The 25,556-nt window shown below is 40.4% G+C and overlaps 2 protein-coding genes across 6 annotated transcripts in view; both read right to left on the reverse strand.

Moving 5' to 3' along the window:
• Positions 1–833: 833 nt before the first annotated feature.
• LOC103125182 (ribose-phosphate pyrophosphokinase 1-like) lies at positions 834–2,793 on the reverse strand. The gene has a single exon (XM_060183393.1). The coding sequence runs from the start codon at positions 2,688–2,690 to the stop codon at positions 1,734–1,736; it is 957 nt and encodes a 318-aa protein (XP_060039376.1). The 5' UTR covers positions 2,691–2,793; the 3' UTR covers positions 834–1,733.
• A 1,767-nt stretch (positions 2,794–4,560) lies between these two features.
• The window catches only part of TAF1 (TATA-box binding protein associated factor 1), a 104,932-nt gene continuing 83,936 nt past the window's right edge, over positions 4,561–25,556 (reverse strand). For 2 of the 5 annotated variants that reach the window (XM_060183254.1, XM_060183253.1), the window contains exons 33-39: positions 18,889–18,956; positions 18,439–18,555; positions 13,559–13,684; positions 11,973–12,059; positions 11,544–11,700; positions 10,145–10,322; positions 4,561–6,454 (exon numbers count right to left, since the gene is read on the reverse strand). In XM_060183254.1, the coding sequence (XP_060039237.1) occupies positions 6,235–6,454; positions 10,145–10,322; positions 11,544–11,700; positions 11,973–12,059; positions 13,559–13,684; positions 18,439–18,555; positions 18,889–18,956 (953 nt within the window). In that variant the 3' untranslated portion in view covers positions 4,561–6,234. Of the gene's footprint in view, positions 6,455–10,140; positions 10,323–11,543; positions 11,701–11,972; positions 12,060–13,558; positions 13,685–18,438; positions 18,556–18,888; positions 18,957–25,556 lie in introns of those variants that run through there. The other 3 variants (XM_060183256.1, XM_060183255.1, XM_060183258.1) reach the window with 2 other exon arrangements.

A 25,556-nucleotide genomic window follows, 5' to 3' on the forward strand; every position in this document is an offset into this window, starting at 1 on the left:
CCAGCAGAGTGCACTCAACATGCACAGGGACCCGGGTTCCTGACACTAGCTACCACAGGGGAGCTCCTGTATGGGGGGAAACTTCCTTCTCTCTCTCCTCTTTCATCTTCTACCTAAAGAAAATGCATAGTGGTCTGGGAGGTGAATCCTTGGACATGATTCTCTTTGCATAACTATTATTATTTACCCCTACTCCCATGTATCTTTGCACATGGTAAGGTGCACCCTATTAAGTCAGCTATGTCTTGGTCCAAGATCTATTTATTTTTTGCCTCTAGGGTTATTGCTGGGGCTCGGTGCCTGCACTACGAATCCACTGCTCCTGGAGGCCATTTTTCCCCTTGTTGTTTATCATTGTTGTTATTGTTATTATTGTTGTTGGATAGGACAGAGAAAAATCGAGAGAGGAGGGGAAGACAAGGTGGGGAGAGAAAGACACCTGCAGACCTGCTTCACCGCCTGTGAAGGGGTCCCCCTGCAGGTGGGGAGCCTGGGGCTTGAACAGAGATCCTCCCACCAGTCTTTGCACTTGGCTTAACCCGCTGTGCTTTCGCCTGGACCCCAAGATCTATTATTTTTTAATCTTTATTTTATTTATTTATTCACTTTTGTTGCCCTTGTTGTTTTATTCCTTTTTTTAAAAAGATTTTATTTATTTATTAATGAGAAAGATAGGAGGAGTGAGAGAAGGAACCAGACATCACTCTGGTACATGTGCTGCTGGGGATTGAACTCAGGATTTCATGCTTGAGAGTCTGATGCTTTATCCACTGTGCCACCTCCCGGACCACTGTTGTTTTATTCTTTTTTTTTTTTTTTATAAGACTCATCATCACACACAAACACTTTATTAGTCACTTCTACACAAGACAGTAATAATCTTTTTAACAGAAATATCAGATCATGAGAGGCCAAATAATTCCCAAGAAGGTAAAAATTAAATACTTAAATTAATCAAAAGGCACTATGCCAACACTTAAAAACCTACAACCACAGTGGTAATAGGCTGAGAATACACTACAGGACTCATCTCATACAAATGTTGGAGATTAGCAGAATTTTGCTTTCCAGAAGACAAAGGTAGCAATGAATATTTGGGCTCAAGGAGATATTTGGCCAGGAAAAGGGTGAGATGGCTGAAATTCCAGCCAAATGGAAAGGAATGGGTACAAAGAAGAATCCATGTAACACAGTCCCCAAGCAGAGGGTGACGGATCAGGCTTTTTCCTCCCAAGAAGAATTTGCTGCACTGTGTACAGTCTCCCCTCAGACATTAGCCTGAGAGGTATTTGAGCTGAGAGTTTCCAGCTCCTGCCTAACAGGGGCTACACAACAGGCTCTTGTAGTCATTTATCATAGACCTTATAGAACTTGTCAAAAGTGGGAAAGTGGGGATTGGGTTTGCTTTCTAGCTAGTAGTTTTGAGCCAAGGAAACCCTAAAGCATTTACATGCAAAAATCATCTGAGCTTCCCCATACACAACTCCTCTATACAATGCCCTCTGAATCTTTACTGCAACTGAGCTGAGACAATGCCATAGGAAATTCCAGCACTTAGTCTCAATCTGCCTTTCCCTAATTTAGGAGAAATGTTATATAATACCTCATTGTGGGTAAACTACACTGGAGCAAGCTGAACTTTTTAAACGAAGACAAGGGGTCAGGTGGAGTCAAATAGCGGAAAAAAGGGATGGGGCTTACTGTATCTTTTAAACTCCTCAGAAATTATACTATCATTCAGGGACATGGTTGAACAGATAGGAAACGGATTCTCCATTGTGAGTTCTCCTGATGGCTTCTGCAAGGATCATGGAGATGTCGATGACCTGTATTTTGGAGCAATGCTTCATCTTATCCTCCTGAGGTATGGTGTTGGTGACAACTACTGCTTCAAAGCATGCGTTGTTGATACGAGAAATGGCAGGACCAGAAAAAATTCCATGAGTCAAGATAGCATAAACTTTTGTGGCTCCAGCTGAGAGAAGTTTGTCAGCTGCATGACAGATTGTGCCACAAGTGTCGGCCATGTCATCCACCAAAATGGCTACCCGATCCTTCACATCTCCCACCAGCACCATGCGGTCCACTTCATTTGCCTTCTTTCGTTCTTTGTGAATCAAAGCAAAGTCCACATTCAACCGGTCTGCAATGGAGGTCACTCTCTTGGCACCACCTGCATCAGGTGAGACAATGGTGCAATTCCGCCACTCGGGGATGTTCTCTCGTATCCACTTCAGAACAGCTGGTTCTGCGTACAAATTGTCCACTGGGATATCAAAAAAGCCCTGAATTTGAGAAGCATGTAGGTCCATGGTAATGATATGATTTATGCCTGCTACCAACAGCGTATTTGCAACAAGCTTGGCTGCGATGGGAGCCCGGCTCTTGTCCTTCTTAACTTGTCGGGCATAAGGGAAGCAGGGAATGACTGCAGTAACTCGACTGGCTGAAGCAATCTTGCAGGCATTAATCATGATCAAAAGTTCCATTATATTGTCATTGATTTTACCACAACCACTGTGTACAATGTAGACATCCTCTCCGCGTACACTTTCACCAATTTCCACACAGGTCTCCTGGTTGCTGAATTTCTTAGTCACCACCTTGCCGAGCTCCAGGCCCAGGCGGTCGGCAATTTTCTGGGACAAGTCCTGGTGGGAGCTACCACTGAAGATTTTGATGTTCGGCATCCTGGCCAAGTACCCCAAACACTCCTCGCTCAGCACTTTACACCTGCTGAGGAGACGTGAGCCGAAGTCACCCCTGAGATTCTGTACTAACTGCCTTGGATCGCTACTCTTGTTGTTTTATTCTTGTAATTATTGTTGTTGTCGTCGTTGTTGGATAGGACAGAGAGAAATGGAGAGAGGAGGGGAGAGAAAGATAGACACCTGCAGACCTGCTTCACCGCCTCCCCTGCAGGTGAGGAGCCAGGGGCTCGAACCAGGATCCTTATGCTGGTCCTTGTGCTTTGCGCCACCTGCGCTTAACCCACTGCGCTACAGCCTGACTTCCAGATCTATTTATTTTTGAGAGACCAGAGCACTACCCAGCTCTGGCATATAAAGGTGCCAGAGATTGAACCTGGGTCCTCAGGCATACAAATCCTGTGCTCTAACATTGAGATATTGCTCTGGCCCTTTCTATTGGTCTTAAACAGAATTCCTCATTCCATGTTCTGTGACTCATGTTTTCTGGGTAACTTCACCAAGCCCTAAGGTTGTACAAATCCTAAACTTTTGATGTATGCTTTATATGCTTCCAACTAAACTTAGCTCTTCCTCCATCTTTCAGCCTTTTTAGTGAAGGGTATCACCGTTTTTATCTAGTCACCTAAGTCAGAAATCTAGGTTCTACTCTTTTACTTCCCATCATCCAGTGTCACCAAGAACTTCTCATTCCATTAGTATTGCTAAGTCAGTTTTAAGTCTCCATCAACTTTTCCCCCGATATTACACTTGCATATTCTATCAGTTTTATTTTGATATTTTAAGTATTTTATTTACTTATATTTTTTTGAGAGAGATGCAGAGAGAAAGACACAGTGAGAAACACCAGAGCACTGCTCAGCTCTGGCTTATGGTGGTGCTGGGGATTGAACCTGGGACTTCGGAGCCTCAGACATGAGAGTTTCTTTGCATAACCATTATGCTATCTACCCCTGACCTTATTTTGATTTTCAAGATTTTTGAGAGGGAGGGAAAAAGGAGGTGAGAAAACTAGAGCATCACTTGGGCATATGTAGTGCTGGGAACTGAACTCTGATGCTCGAGAGTTCAATGCTCTATTTACTATGACACTCCACAGGCCACAATCTATCCATTTTCACATAGCTTCCAGAATGACCTCTGGGAAACTCCTTCCTACTTTTCATGATCTTAGAGTTTCCTTTGTGAAGTCTTACTCCATAATCAGAGCTGGTACCTTCTCCTTCTCATTACAGAACTTTGTAAACATTCCACAGTGTTCACTTTTAAAAAGGCCAGAACAGCACCCAGCATATTTGATAATGGGGATTGGATTTTGGACTCCATGCTTCTAATTCTAGAATTCTAGCACTGTGGCACCTCCCTGATTTGAAATGTGTGTGCTTAACCAAGCGTGCCTCTAGCTGGCCCTGAATCTATCTGCTTTGAAGTGACTGCTATCACTCACACTTATTTACTTACATGCCTATTTCTCTTTCTAGATCTTAAACTCACTGGCAATCAGAAACCGTATCTTCTGCTGTAGCAATTAACGGACCTCTTGATAAAAATAGGTGACTTAGTAAATGTTGGATAAATTAATTAATATCATATACCCAATCAATCTCCCAAAACCAAAATCCTGAAGCCACCTTCCATCCCTCCTTCTTCTTCAACCCCCAAATACCAATTGGTCATCAATTCTTAAAAGATCTCTAAATTTTTTTTTTCTACCAGAACACCGATCAGCTCTGGCTTATGGTGGTATGGGGAATTAAATCTGGAAGAGCTCTCAAATTCAATACCCTACCCATATCCATTATCCCTTTCTAGATTTTGCCCTCCCTCCACTACTTCTGGAATTTAAAAAAAATCATTACAAAAAATTTTTATTACAAAAATACACTTGTAAAAATATTCACACAATACAGAAATAAAAAACATAATACCCAATCCAGTATACATACAGCCACATAATCCCCTCATCAATCCCATTTCCCAAAGATTATCATTATTAACAGTTTAGCAATGTTCTTTCAGATCTTTTCCTTCGTATATACAAGCATATATAGACATATGTAAATATGTACAGCTTATATTTTACAAAAATGGGATCACATTTATCTGTTACATGTGATTCTTTAATCTCTTCACTTAATATACAGAAAAATTAAAACACAAATGTGATTATCTATCTCCACTAGACTTACTCATTTACATTCATTAGCATAAATACAGAGCTCTTTATAATGTACTTCCTGTGCATATTTCAGCCTCTAGTTAACCTGTTCATGGTCAAAGGACTGGAACATAAAAACCTTAAAATCTTTCTCACACAAGGAAGGTACAAACTAAGAACACACTTTGCCATTTTCAGACTTACTCATTAAGTGTTACACTCTCCAATAATTAGCTTAAAATGACCTCAAGAGAGACTTAACTGACTTTTCCAGATATTATTACTCCTCTACCTCTTCCTATATTTCATATATTATTTCTTAATTGTACTTATCTGGTAGTACTATAATGATTTATTAGTATGTTTTGGATTCTATTCCCCATCACCCAACTTGTTGGTGATCTCACTGAGTAAAAGGACTATGTCTCTCATTTACCATTGTATCCATGGATCTGAGAGAATACTTATTATGGGGCAGATGTAAAATAACACAATACAGAGGATTTTATGATCCTATAAATATTTACTGAATATCTACTATGCAAACTATATCCAAAGCATGAAAATAAACAAAAGAGAGTCTTTGTCCTAAATAACTTACCATTTCCTTCCACTTTTCCTGGGTGAGGAAAAATAATTTTTTCTTTCCTCTTCTTCTCCCCCCCCACCCCCAGAGCACAGCTCAGCTCTGGTTTATGGTGGTTTTGGAGCCTCAGGTATGAGAGTCTCTTTACATAACCACTGTGCAATCTACCCGTCCAAGGCAATATATCTTCATTGCAACATATTGTTTCTGATATATAGGTTGTTTCAAAGACGTATAGTCATTTGCCTTAAATCCATTTAGGAAGAAGTGGTTGCATAATCAATCAAGTAATAAAATAATGGGCATTTTGCCTAATAGGTTTATGGTTTCAGTGTGGCACAGAATTCAGCAAAGCCCAATTATTTAATGCAGCAGGAGGAATGCAACCTGTTTCAGCTTTCAAATTAGAAAACCGAGATGACACCATGCTTGGAAAGTTTCTAATATATCAAGGTGTCATATGATTATTATTAGTCTTCATGATTTTTCCTCTTCCCATAGGAAAAAAGTGATAGGAACAGATTGTTCTTTCACTCTCTGTCTGTGTCTCTCACTCTCTCAGAGACTCTTGTTAGTGGAAAAGGCTTACTTCCTTTTAAATCAAAGGGTGACAATGCCCTGGAAGACCAAGAGAGGCAATTTATTATCATTTGCTTACTATTTTTAAAGGCTAAGGTGTTGTTGTTACAGGATCAGACAATGTACAGATACAAACAAAATGAGGAAAGCTGAACTTAATATGGAGAACAGGGAAGGATGACCAAAGGGATCCGAAGGAAGCCTCATTCATCAGAGTCCAATTCACTGTCCCCAGCAATGGAGTGGAAATCCTCACTGTCTTCCTCATCCTCTGACAGGTGAACCTGGCTTAAGACGCTTGGTCCAGAGCGCTGTTCTTCTTCCTCATCTTCTTCCTCCTCTGATACCTCATACCCACCGATGCTGCTGAAGCTTGTGTCTTGGGTGTTTGATTTGGGATCAGGCTCCTCATAGCTCCCATAACTGAGAAGAGAAACATGTCATTTCTCAAGCTTGGGTCACCATCCACTAGCTGACATCCACCATTCTTGGGGCCATTCAGGAATTAGCCCATCTCACCTCCCCTGGCCACTAATATAGCTAATTCTAGACTGGTCTACAAGTGACTGGAAGATGGTGGTGGTAACTACATGGAATTATACCCGTTATCTTACAATCTTGTTAATCATTATTAAATCACTAATAAAAGAAAGTTACTGAGAAAAGTAAAGCTGTCAAAACTTTAAATTGTCAAATTCATAGGTGTAAGGACATGACTGAAAGAAAATTCCTTGTACGTGACCAACACTGCCAGCTTACATGACCATAAATGAATGCTATGATAGTCTCCTTGTTTTACCTGCTACTTACAGCTTCAGTCATCTATAACTCAGTGAACATTCCTGAAGAGTCTACCTTTGTCTTTGTTCTCTCCTTTCCATTACTACTCTTCCTGCATAATGCTGAAATCAATTTTCTTGTAGAACTTTACTTATTTATTTATTTATTTTTAATCAGAGCACTGTTCAGCTCTGGCTTATGGTGGTGCAGGGGATTAAACCTGGGACTCTGGAGCCTCAGGCATGAGAGTCTGTTTGCATAACCATTATGCTATCTACCCTCTGCCCAATATCAATTTTCTTTCTTTCTCTTTCCTTTCCTTTCCTGTCCCCTTCCCTTCCCTTTCTTCCATCCTTCCTCTCCAGGGGCATTGGTGTCTGTACTATGTATGAATCCACTGTTCTAGGAGGCTTTTTTTTTTTTTTTTTTTACCAGAGCACTACTCAGCTCTGGTTTATGGTGGTGTGAGGGATTGAATTTGGGACTTTGGAGTCTCAAGCATTACAGTCTGTTTGCATAACCATTATGCTATCTACCCTTGCCCTCTCCCCCCCACCATTGTTGTTGTAGGATAGCACAGAGAGAAACTGAGAGAGGAAGGGAAGACAGAGAGGGAAGAGAAAGACAGACACCTGCAGATCTGCTTTCCTGCTTATTAAGCAACCCCCCTGCAGGTGGAGAGCTGGGGGCTCGAACCAGGATTCTTCTGCTGGTCCCTGCACCTCACGCTATGTGCACTATTGACTAAACCCCTGAAATCAATTTTCAATATGCTTCCTGTCTTGCTCTCCTCTAATTCCTTATACTTCTGTCAGAGTGATCTCTATTTTTGTTTGTTTATTCTTCATTTTACATGAAAAATCACACAAATAGGGGGCTGGGTGGTGGCATACCCAGTTAAGCACACCTAAGTGCAAGGACCCACATAAGGATCCAGGTAACCCTGGAGGGAAAAAAATCACACAAATAATGCAAACAATGCATATTCACTGGTGGAATAAAGAAAAAGAAAATCACCAATAGCTCCAGAAAAAATATTTTGGCTTATTTCTATAAACTTAATATTTCTATAAACTTCATTTAGATGCTTAAGACATTTTTTAATTTACAAAACTGGAATACTCTAAAGGTATCTGCTTTACTCCACTAATGATAATAATAAACTTTGTGTTATGAGCACCTATAGCATCATTTTAATAGCAGTATGGTATTACACTCTGTGAATGTAACATGATTTACTTAACAGTGTGTTACTAATGCATTTAAAATGCCCCCAATTCTCCCATTATTTGAAGTAATGCTTTCAAAAATATCTTTTACAACCATGAAGTTAATCAAGGTGCTTTATTATTCCCATAAAAAAATTTCTTAGGTATAGAATTTTAGGGTCAAAGGAGATGCACATTTTAAAATGTCTGTCCCAAACCTTCATGTTCTTTATCATTTGCTCCTTACCTACCTCTTTAAATCATCTCTTTCACATGGACCTTGGATCAATCAAATGCTCCACTCACACTGAGCTAGAAGTGTTCAAGCCTCTATGTCTCCATACAAACTGATCTTGCTCTTTGGAGCATTCTTTGCTTTCTTTTTTCTTTTCTTTTCTTCTTCTTTTTGCCTATTTTTTTAAAATTTATTTTTACTAGTGATTTAATATGGATTTTAAAAATTATAAGATAACAGGTGTATATTTATATAATTCCACACCACTCCCACCATCAGAGTTCTGTGTTCCCATCCTCTCCATTGGAAACTATAGTAGTTCTCCCAAGATCACAGGGATAAGTTGACTTAATATCTATTTTTCTATGGTCCTGCCATCACTTTCTAAGTCACATCTACACCTATTATTACTTCCGAGCATGCTTTTTTTTTTTTTTCCCCTCTTTCAGATAAGAGAAACAGTGCCCAACTTCCTCTGGTGTTTTCCAGATTTGCCTCCCTTTCAGTGCTTGTGTAAAAACAAGATTCCTGGGGAGCACTCTTTGCTTTCTTTTTCATCTGTTTCCTAGTCTGACTGACCTTTGTTCCCTTCTTGAACCAGCTCCCCTATCTCATGCCTACCAAAATGCCAGGAAAATCCAGTGATTGCCTATCAGATCACTTTAAGTATTTCAGTGTGATTATCTGTGCCTGTTTTAGATGTCTTACTATATAAACTCCTTGAAGGAAGAGACTACATATTAGCTGCTTTTGTACCTGTGGTAAGTGTTGCTGAATAAATACTCTACTTGTTGGTTTATCTCTGGCAATGTGCATCATATGCATATTAAAATCCAATGCATCTAAAAAATAAATTCATATTTTTCCTCCTTTCTCACCCCATCTACTACCTTTTCTTCCTTTCTTACCTCAATACCGCCACTATTCACATGATCTCTTTATCTCTTAAAACCAACTGATCTCTAAATAAACATGTTCATTCTTCTCCTTACCCCACATCCTATCCTCAATCCTGCTCAAAACAAATCCCAGTTGAGATGGTTCTCAATGCCCTATTATTATTTTCTCTTCATTAAAGTGGTGATTCTGATTACCCCAGACACAAATGTCACTGACGACCCTCTACAATATAATCCCTTTCTCTCTTTTTTAATTTCTTGGCTAGAGATAGAGAGAAATTGAAAGGGGAAGAAGAGATAGGGAAAGAGATAGAGAGACTCCGGCAGCATTGCCCCCTGCAGGTGGGGCCCTGGGAACTCGAACCTGGGTCTTTGCGCATAGTAACATGTGCACTCAACCAGGTGCGCCATCACCCGGCCCAATCTCTATTTCTAAAGTCACAGTGTCCAGCAACCTTCCTTTGCTCTGAAATATACTGCATTTTTTTTTTTAACCAGAGCACTGCTCAGTTCTGGTTTATGGTGGTGCGGGGGATCCCTTTATTATACTTTGTATCTTTGAAAATGCATTGTTCTATGTAAGAATCTCCTCTTCTGCTGTCACTGTATCTATTTAAATAAAATTCTTCCTATCAATACTGTAAAGTTTAGTTCAAACTCAAATAATCCCTCATCTGTGAAACCTTACTTGATGACTCCAAGTAAGATATTCCCTCCTCAGTGGTAACTAGGCCCTTAACATATGGAACTTACTACATTATTTTTTGTTCTTTTGTTTTTTTTTTTTAAACAAGAGCACTAATCAGCTCTGGCTTATTGGTGGTGCAGGGGACTGAACCCGGGACTTGGAGCTCAGGCATGAAAGTCTCTTTACCCAACCCTAGTATGTGCTTGGGAAGAAAGTGATGGATGGAAGTAATTTGATGCTGGACACTCTGTCACCATAGCTGAGTACTGATGCCAGAACCCTGTAGTATGTTGTGCTGATTACCTAATGTTGCTGTCCTCCAGACCACGGGAGGCCTCCCCACCATCTCCTTCGTAGGACATCATACTTTCTTCATTTTCCATGCTCATCCTTGTGTTCTCCTGAAGCATATGTGGTTGTTTGGGTCTTATCCCACCAGATCCCACATCGGAGTCACTGCCACTTTCACTCAATTGAATAGCTATGAAAAGAAACAGATCAGATAGGCTTTACTGAGTTAGCACAACTGGCTTGATCCTCCACAGCTAGTTACTTCCACACATCTACCCAAGCATCCTGACTAGACTGTTTACCTAAGTGGTTTCTTTTATAACTGCCTCAGGCCAACACTGGAAAAAAATCTAAGATTTAGAAACTAAACCTAAGTAATTATTTTCTTTTTCTTTTTCAGTATAATCTAATAATAACCCCCTATTATATCTCTCCTTTTTAAAACTTATTTTATTTTTGAGAGAGATGCAGATAGAGACACAGAAACACCCAAGCACTGTTCAGCTCTGGTTTATGGGGGGGGGGGAAGAGATGAACCTAGGACTTTGGGGCCTCAGGAATGAGAGTATGTTTGCATAACCATTATGCTATCCCCTCTCCCCCTACCTTTACTAGAGCACTACTCAACTCTGGCTTATGGTGGTACGAGGGTTGAACCTGAGACTTCAAAGCGTCAGGTAAGCATGAGTGTCTCTTTGCTTAACCATTATGCTATCTCCCTTGCCCTCCCCCTATTATCTCCTCCTATACTTTTCCTTATCATTCCCATTAACTTCCCAAACATCGTAAAGTAAGATTTTTTAAAATTTTCCTTTCATGAGACTCTTCTTTCTCATCTTTGTTAATTATTAAATCAAAGCTGCTACCTAGCACTGTCTTGTCCACTGTCATCTTTCATACTACCTTTGAAAGATTTTATTGATTTTTTAGAGAGTTAGAAGGAGAGATAGAAAAAGAGCCAGAGCATCACTTTGGTACATGTGCTGCCAGGGAATGAATCCAGAACTTCACGCTTGAGAGTCTAATGCTTCATCCACTGTGCCATCCCCTGGACCACGCTCTTTAATTCTTCTAAGGTTAAGGGATTTGAGCATCCTATAAAGCAAGTACTTAATATTCTAAGATTTAATAATGAAAGAAAGAGCAGCTTATAGTAATAGTATATGTGGCCAAGAGCTTCCTATCCATTCCAAAGGGTACTATGGCAAGTTACACAGAAATAGAAGCACAGTGGTCAGGGAAATAGCTTCCATGCTAGAGCTTGCATGCCTGAGGTTCCCAGTGTGATGATCCCTGGTGTCACATGTACCAAAGTTGTGATCTGGCTTCTTACATGTGCTCTCTGTCTTATGTGAAATTCTCACTCATACATAAGAAGTAAAAAAGAAACAAGTACAGGAGCAAAACTCACCAGAGAAAGGATTATCTCCTTCTTCATCACTACCTGCATCTTCCTCATCATCTTCTCCTTCTGACATGAGCAAATCCTCATATAGGACACTAGCCTGAGGCTGTTGCATAGTTCCTTCCTCCTCATCTGCAAGATCACCATCTGCATCTTCACCTTCCTGAATAAAACAAGTTAAGAGATCAAAGTATCACTGATCAAATCAAGTAGGAAACCAGAAGTCACCACCACCAGAACACTGTTGCCTCACAAGAAGTTAAGTAATTTTGGTGGACTGACTTGTTTAACTGGCTCCAAGGATTAAAGTCAGATTGGGTCTCACTATCAAGACCCTCTAATCCCAAAACCTAGGATTTACCCTACCCTGTTGCATTGGGGTTCTTCTCATATAAGGGCAAAATGTAACCATAACCTTTCTGTAAGTATACTCACTGGGGCTGGAGTCTCCTCATCCTCATCATACCCTTCAATATCTACATCAGAGTCTTCCTCGCCCAGCCTACCTCGACCCTGGAGCATCTGAGTAAGGAACACAAATAGCACATCATTGAAGGACGTGCCTGTAAGAAGAGTTAACCAAGGGCTCTCACCCCAGGATGATGCTCCTTTCTGTTAACCCAGCCAACCAGCAAATGGGGGCTGTTTACACAGTTAAAGACATGCAAAACCCTGCCCCCATCATCCTTTGGAAATCAATTATAGGTAGGGAGAAAAAAACAACAACAACAAAGTTTTTTTTTTTAACCTTGGTCTACCCTTGCTGTATCTTCACAAGAAGATTCTTCCTCTTAAATCCAAGCTTTCCTTAGATTGTATTGTTCTTTCTTATTATTATTATTTTATTATTATTTTTTTTACCAGAGTATTTTTTACCATTTTATTTTTTACCAGAGTATTTTTACCAGAGTATTTTTTACCATTTTATTTTTTACTCAGGTCTGGCTTGTGATGACACCAGGATTTAGGCAGGGACTTTGGAGCCTCAGGCATGATAGTCTCTTGCATAACCATTATACTACCTCCCCCACCCTTCTTAGATTGTACTGTGAAGTCCAAAAAAACTTTCTTGGGCTTTTCTGTCTCCAGTGAAACCCTAAGATCAATTGATATCTCAAATCAGAGGTATCTTGTGTTACATCTATAAAAGGGTCAATTTTTGGAAAACTTTTATTTTATTTATATATATTAAATTTACTTATTTATTTATTGTTGTAGTTATTATTATTGTTGGATAGGACAGAGAGAAATGGAGAAAGGAGAGAAAGACAGAGAGGGGGAGAGAAAGATAGACATCTGCAGACCTGCTTCACCGCTTGTGAGGCGACTCCCCTGCAGGTGGGGAGCCTAGGGCTCGAACCCAACCGGGATCCTTAAACCATTCCTTGCTCTTTGCACCTCGTGCACTTAACCCGCTGTGCTACCACCGGACTAACTCATTTTTTTTTTAATTTAACAAATAGTTATCACTTATAGAAACAGTTTCGTAGCATGAAAAATATTCTGAATTCTGTCTTTGAATGCAGTTGGTCTTTCACCTGTGAGGTTGTTTTTAGTGTCTCACATACTTTTTAAAATTATCTTTATTTATTTATTGGATAGACAGCAAGAAGAGAGGGAAAGGCGATGATAGGAAGAGACAGAGAGACACCTGCAACACAGCTTCACCACTCACAAAGCTTTCCCCCTGCAGGTGGGGGCTGGGGCCTGCACCTGGGTCCTTAGGCATTGTATCCTGTGCACTCAACTAGGGATGTGCCACCCACCACCTGGCCCCATGTCTCATGTACTTTCCACACTTGTGTCTTCACTGAAGTTCTGACTATATTTGACTCTGCTCATGAACCAGACAATAGAAAATGCCAAACACGTGGCCTGCCACCATTCCACACTGAAAAAAAAATTCTAAGTCTTCAGTTCCAAGGTCAAGGGCCTGATCATCCTTAATACATGTATCACTCCACACCCCTCCCATAGCTAAACATACTAGCAATCTCATAAAGAAAAACAAAACATCCTACCTGTGTTATCTGTTTCTCTGGAGTAGCAGTGGGAATATCCAGGACAGACATATTGCTCTCATCTTGAAATACAGAGGCATCACGAGACATACTGAGGGATGTGTTGGTATCATACAAATCAGGAGGCTGTGACACAAATTATACAATTTAACTTCTCTTTAAGGAAGGAAGTAAGAAATAAAGGGGACCCCCCCATTAGAGCATTCACTATAGAAGAAGGTCATGAGTAACAATCTATTTAAAGAGACATAGCTTTGGACAGTTAATATTGCCTATTCTAGCAGAGAAGCGTCTGATATATATGACCAGAAGCATGAAGCAGAGAAGCATCAAAACTATGGGCAGTTTTATGCCCTAATAATTTTCTAGTCAGTAATCTAGTTTCTTTTGTACATGCCAGTTTTTTGGCCTAGGGTTTTATACCAGTGGTATTTTAAGTGCTTGATCTAGTGATAATAAATAGGAAATGGGATAAAGGAGTTGCAATGCCAATAAGATAATGGAATGAATAAACAGCTTATGAGTTTATTAGAAGGTACTATGTGGCAAATGGTGTGGTGAAAAAACATCAACTTCGGGATAAACTGCCCTGGGTTTGAGTTCTGGCTATACCACTTACTAGCTGAATCATTTAAAAAAGTTACTTGATCTCTTCTCTAAATCACTGTTTCCTCAACTATAAAACAGATACTAATGTCTACCTGACAAGGTTGTTTGGGAAAAACAAAGAGTTACGTGTAAGCTTTTTTACTCAATGCCCGGCAATCAATAAATATCAGAATCCTTTCCTCTTCTGAAGAGAACAGATTTAGCGAACAGACTACTCAAGCAGCAGGGACTAACAAAGAACATGTTATGTGTCATCAAAAGAGCAAGTTCAGTGTAGAAATGACATGCACTACAGCTGGGGCAATAGGTAAATTAGTAGACCACTGGACTTGCATGCCCGAGGCTCCCGGTACTCTGGTTTCTCTTTTGTTCTGTCTCATATGAAAGTCAATCATATGTAATAAATAAAATTAATATTTTAATCTATTTTTTAAATTTCTTTATTGGGGAGTTAAAATTTAATATTTTTAAAAGAAGTATGCAGCTATTAAAAATCATGTTTTTGAAACTAATGATTAATATTAAAATCTAATAAAGTGAAAAAAACCCCACAAAACTACATTAATACCATTCTCACTTTAAAAATGTATCTTTAAGTATACATATGTACTCTATATGCACAACACAAATTTGAAAGAAAAACATCAAAATGTTTATAGAAGTTGGCTCTTTTTGAGTGGAGGACTTGGCTTTAGGTAACATTTGCTTTTTTTTTTATAGGTTCCAATTTTTCCCAATGAACACTATTTTCATCAATTAAAAAAATCTATATATGTGTTACTTGGTAGAGTTTTTGTTTTTTAGCAAACAAGGTTGATTAAGAAGATAGTTTTGGAGAAAGAGGTAAGACAGATTTCCAAGCATTAAAGAAAAGATAAATTAATTGTGGAATTGAAGAAAAATAATCAGGAGTGAAACTGGGCAGTCTGGGAGGTAGCACAGTGTATAAAGCATAGGCGTCTCATGCATGAGGTCTTGAGTTGCTCCCCAAAATCACTTGTACCACAGAGAGCTCTGGCTCTCTCTCCTCCCCTTTGCCCCACCCCAGTAAGAAGGGAAGTAGGGGCGGATGTGAGGGCGATCTGGCTGCGACATCTGTCACCCCATTGATCGCCAGGGTTGATTCGGCTGATCTGGCTGGCTAGGCGGGTGTCCCCTTCCTCCCTCACCGCTCCATGTGCGTCCCTCCCGAAGCTGCGCGCTCGGTCGAAGAGGACGGCCTTCCCCGAATAAAGACGGACCGGTCTTTGGTCGAGGGTATACGAGTAGCTGCGCTCCCCTGCTAGAACCTCCAAACAAGCTCTCAAGAAGGGAAGTAGGGGAAGAAAGGAGAGAAGCAGGGAAGGCAGGCAGGCAATGTGGGTAATTGTAAAAGTAAGCAGTTTTAGATAAAAGGTTAAGTTGAATGTGTGATGCAAGACAAGCTAAATAGAAATAAAGAATAATTACTGTGGCCAGACAGTAGAACACCTGATTAAGCACACACATTACAGTGCACAAAGACCCAGATTCAAGCCCTTGATCCCCATCTGCAGGGGGGAAAGCTTAAGGAGTGGTGAAACAGGGCTACAGGTGTCTCACTGTTTCCCTTTCTATTTCTCCCCTCCTCTCAATTTCTCTATCTCTATCCAATAATAAATAAAAATGTTTTTTAAATGATTACTATTATGTTTCTATATAACTAGAACTGTATTACAACAGGTTAAACTTACAGAAACACTCTCTAATAACATTTGGGTTTGAGAAGAATTCTGAGTAAAGACAATCACTCATTCAATCTTCCTCAGGTTAAGAAACAATGAATTTGGTTTACTACTGTAGATATATATACATAAGGAAAATAATGATAAGGTGAGTTATGAAGAGGTACTACTCTACACACTACTTTCCTTCCTTCCTTCCTTTCTTTTTTGCTTTGCATAGGTTTCCTTCCTTCCTCCTGTCCTTCCCTCCTTTCTCTCTCCTTTCTTTTTCTTTATTTTCCCCTTTTGTTGCCCTTGTTGTTTATCATTGTTGTTATTATTGTTGTTGTTACTGCTGTCGTTGTTGTTGGACAGAAAAGAGAGAAATGGAGAGAGATGGGGAAGAGAGGGAAAGATAGATACCTGCAGATCTGCTTCACCGTCTGTGAAGCGAATCCCCTGCAGGTGGGGAGCTGGGGGCTCGAACCAGGACCCTGATGCTGGTCCCTGCGCTTTCCGCCATGTGTGCTTAACCCACTGTGCTACCACCCAGATCCCTACACACTACTTTTCATAGGAGGCTGAGACCCTCTAACTGTACCAAACAACTACTGTTTAAGAGGGAGAAAAATTACTAGGTTTTCCTTAGCCATTTGAAAAGTATGTGAAGGGTGGGGGAGAGGAAAAATCTGGGGTCTAAGGCTCTGACTCAAAGAATTAGGCTTAGACTGTCATAAAGTAGAGCAAATCAGGTGTCATTCAGTGGCTAGGTTCTCCTGGGAAATGATGGCTACAAGACAGGTTTTTAACTTAGCAGAAAGGGCTCTGAAGAAACTGTGGGCCTACAACTGAATAGGGCCTTCTTAGACAATGTTATCCACCCAAGTTCTCACCCTCTCCCTGACTTAATTTGCCCACATACCCCACAAGCCTTTCCTCAATTCTGAGTCTGAATGAAGCATTTTAAGATTGTCTAAGGTTATTTATTTATTTATTTATTTTTACCAGAGCACTGATCAGCTCTGGTTTATGGTAGTGCAGGGGGATTAGACCTGGGACTTCAGGAACGAGAGTCTCTTGCATAACTATTATGCTACCTACCCTGTTTCTTTTAATTTTTTTTAAGCAAAGTGCTCAAAGTCCCTTGCTTTTTTTTTTTTTTTAGTATTTTTATTTATTTTATTTTTGAGAGAGATGCAGAGTGAGAGCACTGCTCAGCTCTAGCTTATGTTGGTGCAGCGGATTGAACCTGAGACTAAGGAGCCTCAGGCATGAGAGTCTGTTTGCATAACCATTATGCTATTTCCCCTGCCCTTAATTTTTTTTCTATTGTCTTTATTTATTTGATAGAGAAACTCAGAAATTGAGAGGAAAGGGGAATATAGAGTGAGAGAAACAGAGAGACACCTGCAGCATTGCTTGACCACTTGTGAAGTTTTCCTCCTGCAGGTGGAGACGAGAGGCTCGAACCTAGATCCTTGTGCAATGTAACATATACACTCAACCAGGTGCACTGCTACCCAGTACCTCCCTTTAGTTTCTTTATAGTTGACTTCTCAGTAATCTAGCTTTTCAGATGAGAGTAAAAGATAGAGAGGAAGAATGAATAAATAAGCTATTGAAAGCAATAAGGCTTTATAACAAAAGGCTTCTTAAAAATTCTGTAGATGGATTTTCATATAGGTAAGGAAACATGTACTGAATTTCTATGACGTGGGAAATTAATCTGTTTAATGTTTACAATAATCTTAAAGGTAGATTTTCAAGAAAAGTAAACTAAGCTAGAAATTTTAGGTGAATTTTGCAAGTTCATAAAGCTAGATAGTAACAGAGCTAAAACTCAAACCCAGGCCTGTTTTAAGCCAAACTTAATGCATTCACTTTGCCATAATGCAAAGAATTACAGAAATCAAGCACCAGCTATATACTATTACAACCTATGAAATATCCTAGTCTTCACAGAGTATAGTATAAATGAAACATACTCTCAGTATATATATTTAAGGGTCAGGACATAAAAACTAAGAAAAAAAGTTCTTATTAATCCAACTTTATTGTTTTTTAACAACTAGAAATTGTTAAAAAATTAGAAATGTTACTTGTCTTTATTTATGAGGAAGCGTCAATCCAGGAAAATGGATGACGTCTGAGCCACCATGAGATAGCTCTGAGGGAATAAGTAGTCAGGAGTCTATAGGGCACAGGAGCATTGTGGCCCGTGTCAACAGTTTATAAGTCTATACTTTAGGCATGACCCAAAGCACTAACTCATGGGCAAGGGAGCTCCAGAAACGCAGAAGATGCCTTAGGCCAAAGTCAAGGATTTGTTATTTCCATATATTCCTCAACAACTAAGGCCCCACCCAACACATGTATACAACATCTGCCTCTTTTGGATTTAACAAAGCCACCAAGACCCATGGTCCTCACTCACCTTAGCCTTTGAGAAGACAAGAAAGCACACGAAAGGCATATGAAGAAGAAGGACAGAGAAGAAGGGTATCTCAGTAAATACATCTGTTAACTTGCTCCCAATTTCCCAAACCAATAAGAAAACTCTATGAAAAGGTTCCCAGTCCTCAGACTTACCTGAGGTGTATAGGGTCCTGGGGTCATTGGGTCCAAACTTTCCAATTCTGCTTCTTCCAAAGCTGCTTCTTTAGCTGTGCAAATATCCTTCTCAAGCTGAGTCAAATGCTCATCATACTGAGAAGGAAAAGCAAATTAGTGAATTAACTCAATATGTATTTTAGGCACTGGGGATAAAAAAAAGTAACCAAAGCAGACAAAAATATCTTTCTGGAGCTTCTATTCTAGCAGCAGGACACAGATTAATGAATTGATTAAATTAAGCAAATAGATTGGTAAGAAACATTTTTTTTTCTTTTACTAAGTAGGAAAATTAAGTTGGGAAAGAAATAAGAAATATAGAATGATGTGTGTTACACTTTAAGTATGAAAGGCAAGGGAGGTCTCTTCATCCAAGGGAACAGTCTCCAGAAAGCTAGATCTCAAGGAGAATTCTTCTTTACCACATACCTCAGTCAATGTCTGGTAACAGACATTCACAATCTCTTGAGCAGTCTTAGTATACTGACTCTCAGGCCCTATAAAATGAAAAAAAAAAAAATCAAACAAACAAAAATCAGAAAATGGCATTATTTTAGCAGAGTTCAACTTAGAATTTTATGTTTTGTTGCCAGCAGTGGTATTTCTTGTTTTCTTTTTGGGAATGCAAAATTTTAAACACAATAAATGAGACACTAAAATAATGAATTTGAATGTACCCATTGCTTACCTTCAATAATTATTAACACATGGTTAGTCTTTTTTCCCTTAAACTTCAACTTCTAGGGAAAAGATATAGCTCATAGACACCTTACTATGTCTGAAGCCCTGGGTTGGAACCTCTAAACCATGTGGGAACAGTACAGCACAGAGGAAAGATCCACAGGTGATGGAGCAATGCTATGATTAACCCCCCCCCCAAATTAAAAGAATGAAAAAAAAATCAGCCCAGGAGAAGTGGAATCACGCATGTGTGAAGCCTGGGTGCTGCCAAAAACAATAAACAAAACCCTCAACTTTCACACAGTTCCTAAATTATTTTGAAGCAAATTACAGCATCATATTTCATCCATGCTTATCCAGCATGTGTGTTTACTAACTTTCTCTTTTTTAAAAAGATTTTATTTATTTATTTATGACAAAGGTAAGAAGAGGGAGAAGAGAAGAGGAGGGGAGGGGAGGGGAGGGGAGGGGAGGGGAGAGAAGAGAAGAGAAGAGGAGAGGAGAGGAGAGAAGAGAAGAGGAGAGGAGAGGAGAGGAGAGAAGAGGAATAGAAGAGGAAAGAAAAGAACAAGATAACACTCTGGTACATGTGCTGCTGGAGATTGAACATGAGACCTCATGCTTAAGAAGTCAATACTTTATCTACTGTGCCACCTCCTGGACCACTGAAATCTTTTTAAAATTAAAGCATTGTTTTGCTCTGACTGAACTTGGGATCTCTGGTGCTTCAGGCATGAAAGACTGTTGCTTATACTACTGTGAATAATTATGTATGGGTGATACCTGGTGAACCCTTCATCTTGAGAGGAACCCCAGTACCTGTCCCTCTGGACTCATATACTCACCACTGATGGTGTGATCAAGTAATTATTTTCTTCTAAAAATATTTTTATTGTTTTTTTATCTTTATTTATTGGATAGAGACAGCCAGAAATTTAGAGGGAAGGGGGAGGGAGAGAGGGAGAGAAACAGAGACACCTATAGCCCTGCTTCACCACTTGCAAAGCTTTCCCCTGCAAGTGGGGACTGGGGGCTTGAACCCAGCCAGGTCCTTGTACAGTGTAACATGCACTCACTCAACCAGGTGTGCCACCACCAGGCCCTTCTTTTTTCTTTTTCTTTCTTTCTTTTCTTCTTTTTTAGTTTTTTTTTTTTCCTCCTCCAGGGTTATTGCTGGGCTCGGTGCCTGCACCATGAATCCACCGCTCCTGGAGGCCATTTTTTCCCCCTTTTGTTGCCCTTGTTGTAGCTTCGTTGTGGTTATTATTATTGCCATTGTTGACGCAATTCGTTGTTGGATAGGACAGAGAGAAATGGAGAGAGGAGGGGAAGACAGAGAAGGGGAGAGAAAGATAGACACCTGCAGACCTGCTTCACCGTCTGTGAAGCGACTCCCCTGCAGGTGGGGAGCCGGGGGCTCGAACCGGGATCCTTACTCTGGTCCCTGCGCTTTGCGCCACATGCGCTTAACCCACTGCGCCACCGCCCGACCCCCCTTTTTTAGTATTTTATGTATTTATATTGGACAGAGATAGAAACTGAGAGGGAAGGAGTAGACAGTGAGAGAAAGACACCTGCAACCCTCCTCCACTGCTCCTGAAACTTCTTCCCCCCTGCAGGTGGGGAGTAGGGGGATAGAACCTGGGTTTGAGAGCTTTGTAACATATGTACTGTACCAGATGTGCCACCACCTAGCCCCTAAAGTAATTCTTTTCTACGTGGGGCTCACTATGGAAACCCTAGATCCCTGCAGCTAATTTCCTATCAAGAACAGAAAGAACTACCAAGCTATCAAATATAGAAATGCCAGCACCAGGTAGATGCGACGTTCAGAAGTTATATGACATGTCCCAAGGTCAACATACTTGCTACCTCGGAGTTATGTGGCTAAAAGAAAACATGTTTCCTTCCTTTGCTCAGTTCCTTGCTGTCTACACAAAGTGCATGAAGGACCAAAATCAACGAGAAGGGATTCTTCTATACTACTAGCGGGAATGCAAACTGGTATAGCCTCTTTGGGAGATAGTATGGAAAGTCTTTAAACAAATAAAAACAGCATTTACTCAAAGGACACCGAAACATCTATACAAAGGGACATATGTACCCCATATTCATAACTGCATTATTAACAGGGGCTAAAGGTAGAAGCAGCCTAAATACCCATCCAACAGATGACTGGCTAAAGAAGTTATGGGATATATATATATTCCATAGACTATTACTCTGCAGTCAAAAAAGATGATATTGTTTCTTTTGGGACAAAATTAATGGAAGGTGACTATGTTTAGAAAAGTAAGTAAGAGATGAGAGACAACTACAGGATGATTTCAGTCATGTGCAGAATCTAGAGTACCAATACACACGAATTTGGGGGAAAAAAGAAAAACAAAAAAAAAAAGACAGAAGCAAGGTGTTGGGCAGCCCCCCTGCTCTACTCCACTGCTGATACCATGGTCTATTTACATAATCATTGTTTTGCTGAGACCCACCCTGCCTTCAGGGTATCAATTAACCCCACCTGTTAAAACCTTCACAACCGTTGCTATGGAAGCTTTCTACCTTCGAGCTCTTTCCTTTTCTCCACCCCCTCTCCTAGCCATTTCCTTTTCCCACTTGTCACTTCCTGTTAAAGATACATATAAAGGCATTGTCTCTGATCAATAAAGGCATTGCGTTACCGCTCTGCCACAAGTTCCTGGTTCCTCTCCCGCATCGCTGAGTAAGCAGCAGCCCAGGTTGGTTCCAGTGGAGTTCTCTCCAACACAGAGAACATGTGCCTGGGAAGAAACACCCTCACGCTAGCCCAGCAGCAAGGAAAATGCTTCCTCCTACAGGAGGAGACCGGGGCTTGAATCTGGTAACATGTGCATTCACTTGAGTGTGACATCACCTGGCCCCAAGAAATTAGAATTTCTAAACTCAGCTATGTGCAGTCTACAAATCATAAAGATGAGCTTAAGTTCTCTCAGTTAAGATATTTTATCTCAGGAGTTGGGCAGTAGAACAGTGGGTTAGGTGCAGGTGGTGCAAGCAAAGCCAAGGACCAGCAAAGGATTCTGGTTCAAGCCCCCAGCTCACCACCTGCAGGGGAGTTGCTTCACAGGTGGTGAAGCAGGTCTGCAGGTATCTATTTTTCTCTCCCTCTCCTCTCTCCATTTCTCTCCATCCTATCCAACAATGATGACATCAATAACAACAACAATAATAACTACAAGAATAAAACAAGGGCAACAAAAGGGAATAAATTTTTTAAAAGTTAGGCTTCCAGGATTGAGGCTTAGAGGTCCCAGGTTCAATCCCCTACATCATAATGCAGAGCCGAGGAATGCTCTGATAAAAAAGAATAATAATAAAAAGATTATAATAGACACTACATAGGCTTTATATATTATGTAAAATGTAGATCAATACAAGTTAAGATGTTTAATTTCCAAGGTAAAAATTTGACCTCTCAAATCAGAGTAATAGAAAACTTACTCAGAATCTGTTCTAGAGGACCAAGAAACTATCCAGAGGGGAAATAGGGTAATACATTTCACTGGGCAAGATATAACTTATATTCAGGACTTAAAAGCCCCTGAGGGATCCTAGCATGGTTGAGTGTACACATTACAGTCCATAAGGACCAGACTTAAGCCCCCAGTCCCAGACTTACAAGGGGAAGTTTCACAAGGGTGAAACAGTGTTGTAGATCTCTATCTCTCTCTCCCCTCTCAATTTCTCACTCTTTTGTCATTTCTGAGGCTTCATTGCTCCAGGCTGACTCTTTCATAGAGAGACTGAAGGAAGGAAGGGAGGAAGGAAGGAAGGAAGGGAGGGAGGAAGGAAGGAAGGGTAAGGAGAGAAGGAGAGAGGGAGCGGGAAGGAGGAGAGAGGTGGTGGGGGAAAGAGGGAGAGAGGGAGAGAGGGAGAGAGAGAGAGATAGATTCTAGAAAATTGTGCAGATGCAGTCACATCTTCCATGTTGTGCCCTCAGGGCATTGTCTATTCCCTGAGATAGTTGGAGTGCTTTGGTTACTCCTCCCCCTTCCCATTCCCGCGAGAGTTATTATCCTACCCTGGAGTGCTATGGTTACTCCTCCCCCTTCTCATTCTCACGAGAGCTATTCCCATAAAAGCCCTTCTTCTTCCGCCCCTCACTCTCTTTTGCCCGCCTTTCACTTCGGTGATTAGACGAAGGAAAGGTTGCTGTGCGAGGCGGCCATTTTTGCTACCTCCATGTGACCCAAACTGCTGCTCTCTCACTCAACTCTGAGGTGCCAGTGCAAATAAAGGATTTTATTTCCTTTCTGCTCCAAATCTCCTTTTTCTGCGTCCCGCCGCCGTCGCAAATGATAGAGAGAGAGAGAGAAACCACAACATTGAGGTTTCTTTCAGTGTGGTGGCAGTCAGGCTTGAATCTGGGTAGCACACATGGCAAAGCAGTACACTATTCCTGTGAGCTATTTTGGCAGCCAAATATGCTATTTCTTAAATATATCATGTAATTCTGAAATAATATTAGAAGCCTAGAACATTTTTCCTTCCATATTTTTTGCCTATACCAATGATCCTTTAGGACTCAACTAAAGAAAACTCTTTTCTGGAAAGATTCCTCTCAACTTCACCCTGATCTGATTTAGATATCCTCTTTTTATGTTGTGTGGCATTCGGTGAATGCACTCAGTATATTCAAATGCTATATCTTTTAAAATTTTTTGTTTTATTTATTTGGATAGAGATAGAGATAAATCAAGGAGAAATAGAGAGGGAGAGAGACAGAGAGACACCTGCATCCCTGCTTTACCGCTCGTGAAGCTTTCCCCCTACAGGTGGGGACCAGGGGCTTGAACCTGGATCCTTACACTCTATAATGTGAGCACTTAACCAGGTGCACCACCGCCTGGCCCCTACAGTTTTTCCTTACTGTTTCTCCAACTATACTATAATTAATATGGAAGGAGGGACAGACCATACCTAATTTGATTTTATGTATGTATTATCTATTGATTCAACAAACATTTTCTATTAGTATCATAATAGGTATTTATTATTTACTTAACAAGTCATTCCTTAACCCATAGATAAAAATGTTCCCCTATATCTAGTGTACTTGGAACATGTGTGTTTTACAGGGTGTGCCCTCACCCAGCCCTCTATAGTGAACTTTGTACAGCCTTGTAATACAGCCCTTGTTAAGCTTCACATTAATAGTCTTTTCTCCACCAAATGGATTATGAATTATTTGAGAATAGTAACTGTCTTTTCAGTTAGTAGATTAAGTAGCTAGCATAGAACCTAGTATACTTTATTTAATCAGCTTCTATAATATCCATGACTCTATGCTTATGCTTTTTTCACCATGGTCTATAGCATATAGTCCGCTAAATTCTATCTAAGGAGGAGGCGAGTGGTAGTGCAGTGGGTTAAGCACAAGTGGTGCTTCACCGGCGGAAGGATCCTGGTTGGAGCCCCTGGCTCCCCACCAGCAGGGGAGCTGCTTCACAGGCGGTGAAGCAGGTCTGCAGGTGTCTGTCTCTCCCCCCCTCTCCATTTCTCTATGTCTTATCTAACAACGATGACATCAATAACAACAACAATAACTACAACAATAAAAAACAAGTGCAACAAAAGGGAAAATAAATAAATATAAAAATAAAAAATAAAATACTTTATAAAAAATTCTATCTAAGGGTGTGAGCATTAAGTTTGAACATCTCATGGAAAGCACTTATGGCTCAAAGAAGTAATATCCATTTGATTTTTTTTTTTTGCCTCCAGGCTTATCCTTGGGGCTGGATGCTGACACTGTGAATCTGGTGGCCATTTCCCCCATTTTATTGGATAAGACAGAGAGAAATTGAGATACCTGCAGGCCTGCCTTAACATTTGTGAAGCATCTCCCCTGCAAGTGAGGAGCCAGGGCGCTTAAACCCAGATCCTTGCACTTAAGTGCTATGTGTGCTAAACCAAGTGCACCACCGCCCAGCCCCCTCTATTTGATTTTTTGTCATCATTTTATTTTTTCTGCACATACCTAAGTTAAAAAATGTATACTGGCTTTGTCATCATTAAACATTATCAGTTAACTTTATAGAATATAAGCACTAAAATGCTTTTACTCTCTGAATCAGTGTCCACAAAGCTAGTCACTGGCTTTCGGAGGTGACTGGTGAGTTTTGTTCCCATTCCTCTAATTCCTAAATAATTATGTAATCACAACACCATGCTGATAGTCAAGCCTCCCTCCCCGAACTATCCACTCCATGCCTCACTTGACTTATTGGTATGCTTCTAGTTCTGCTTCTGGGATCTAGTTTTGCTTCTGATACATTGCTTGACATTGTGGTCTATTTACATGGTCTTTTCTGTTACATTGGTTTGGTCTCACTTCCTCCCCCCCGCCTCCGGGAGATTTGGTTTAGCCCTTGCTAGTT

Source organism: Erinaceus europaeus, chromosome X, assembly GCF_950295315.1.
Source record: "Erinaceus europaeus chromosome X, mEriEur2.1, whole genome shotgun sequence".
NCBI classification, from domain to species: domain Eukaryota; kingdom Metazoa; phylum Chordata; class Mammalia; order Eulipotyphla; family Erinaceidae; genus Erinaceus; species Erinaceus europaeus.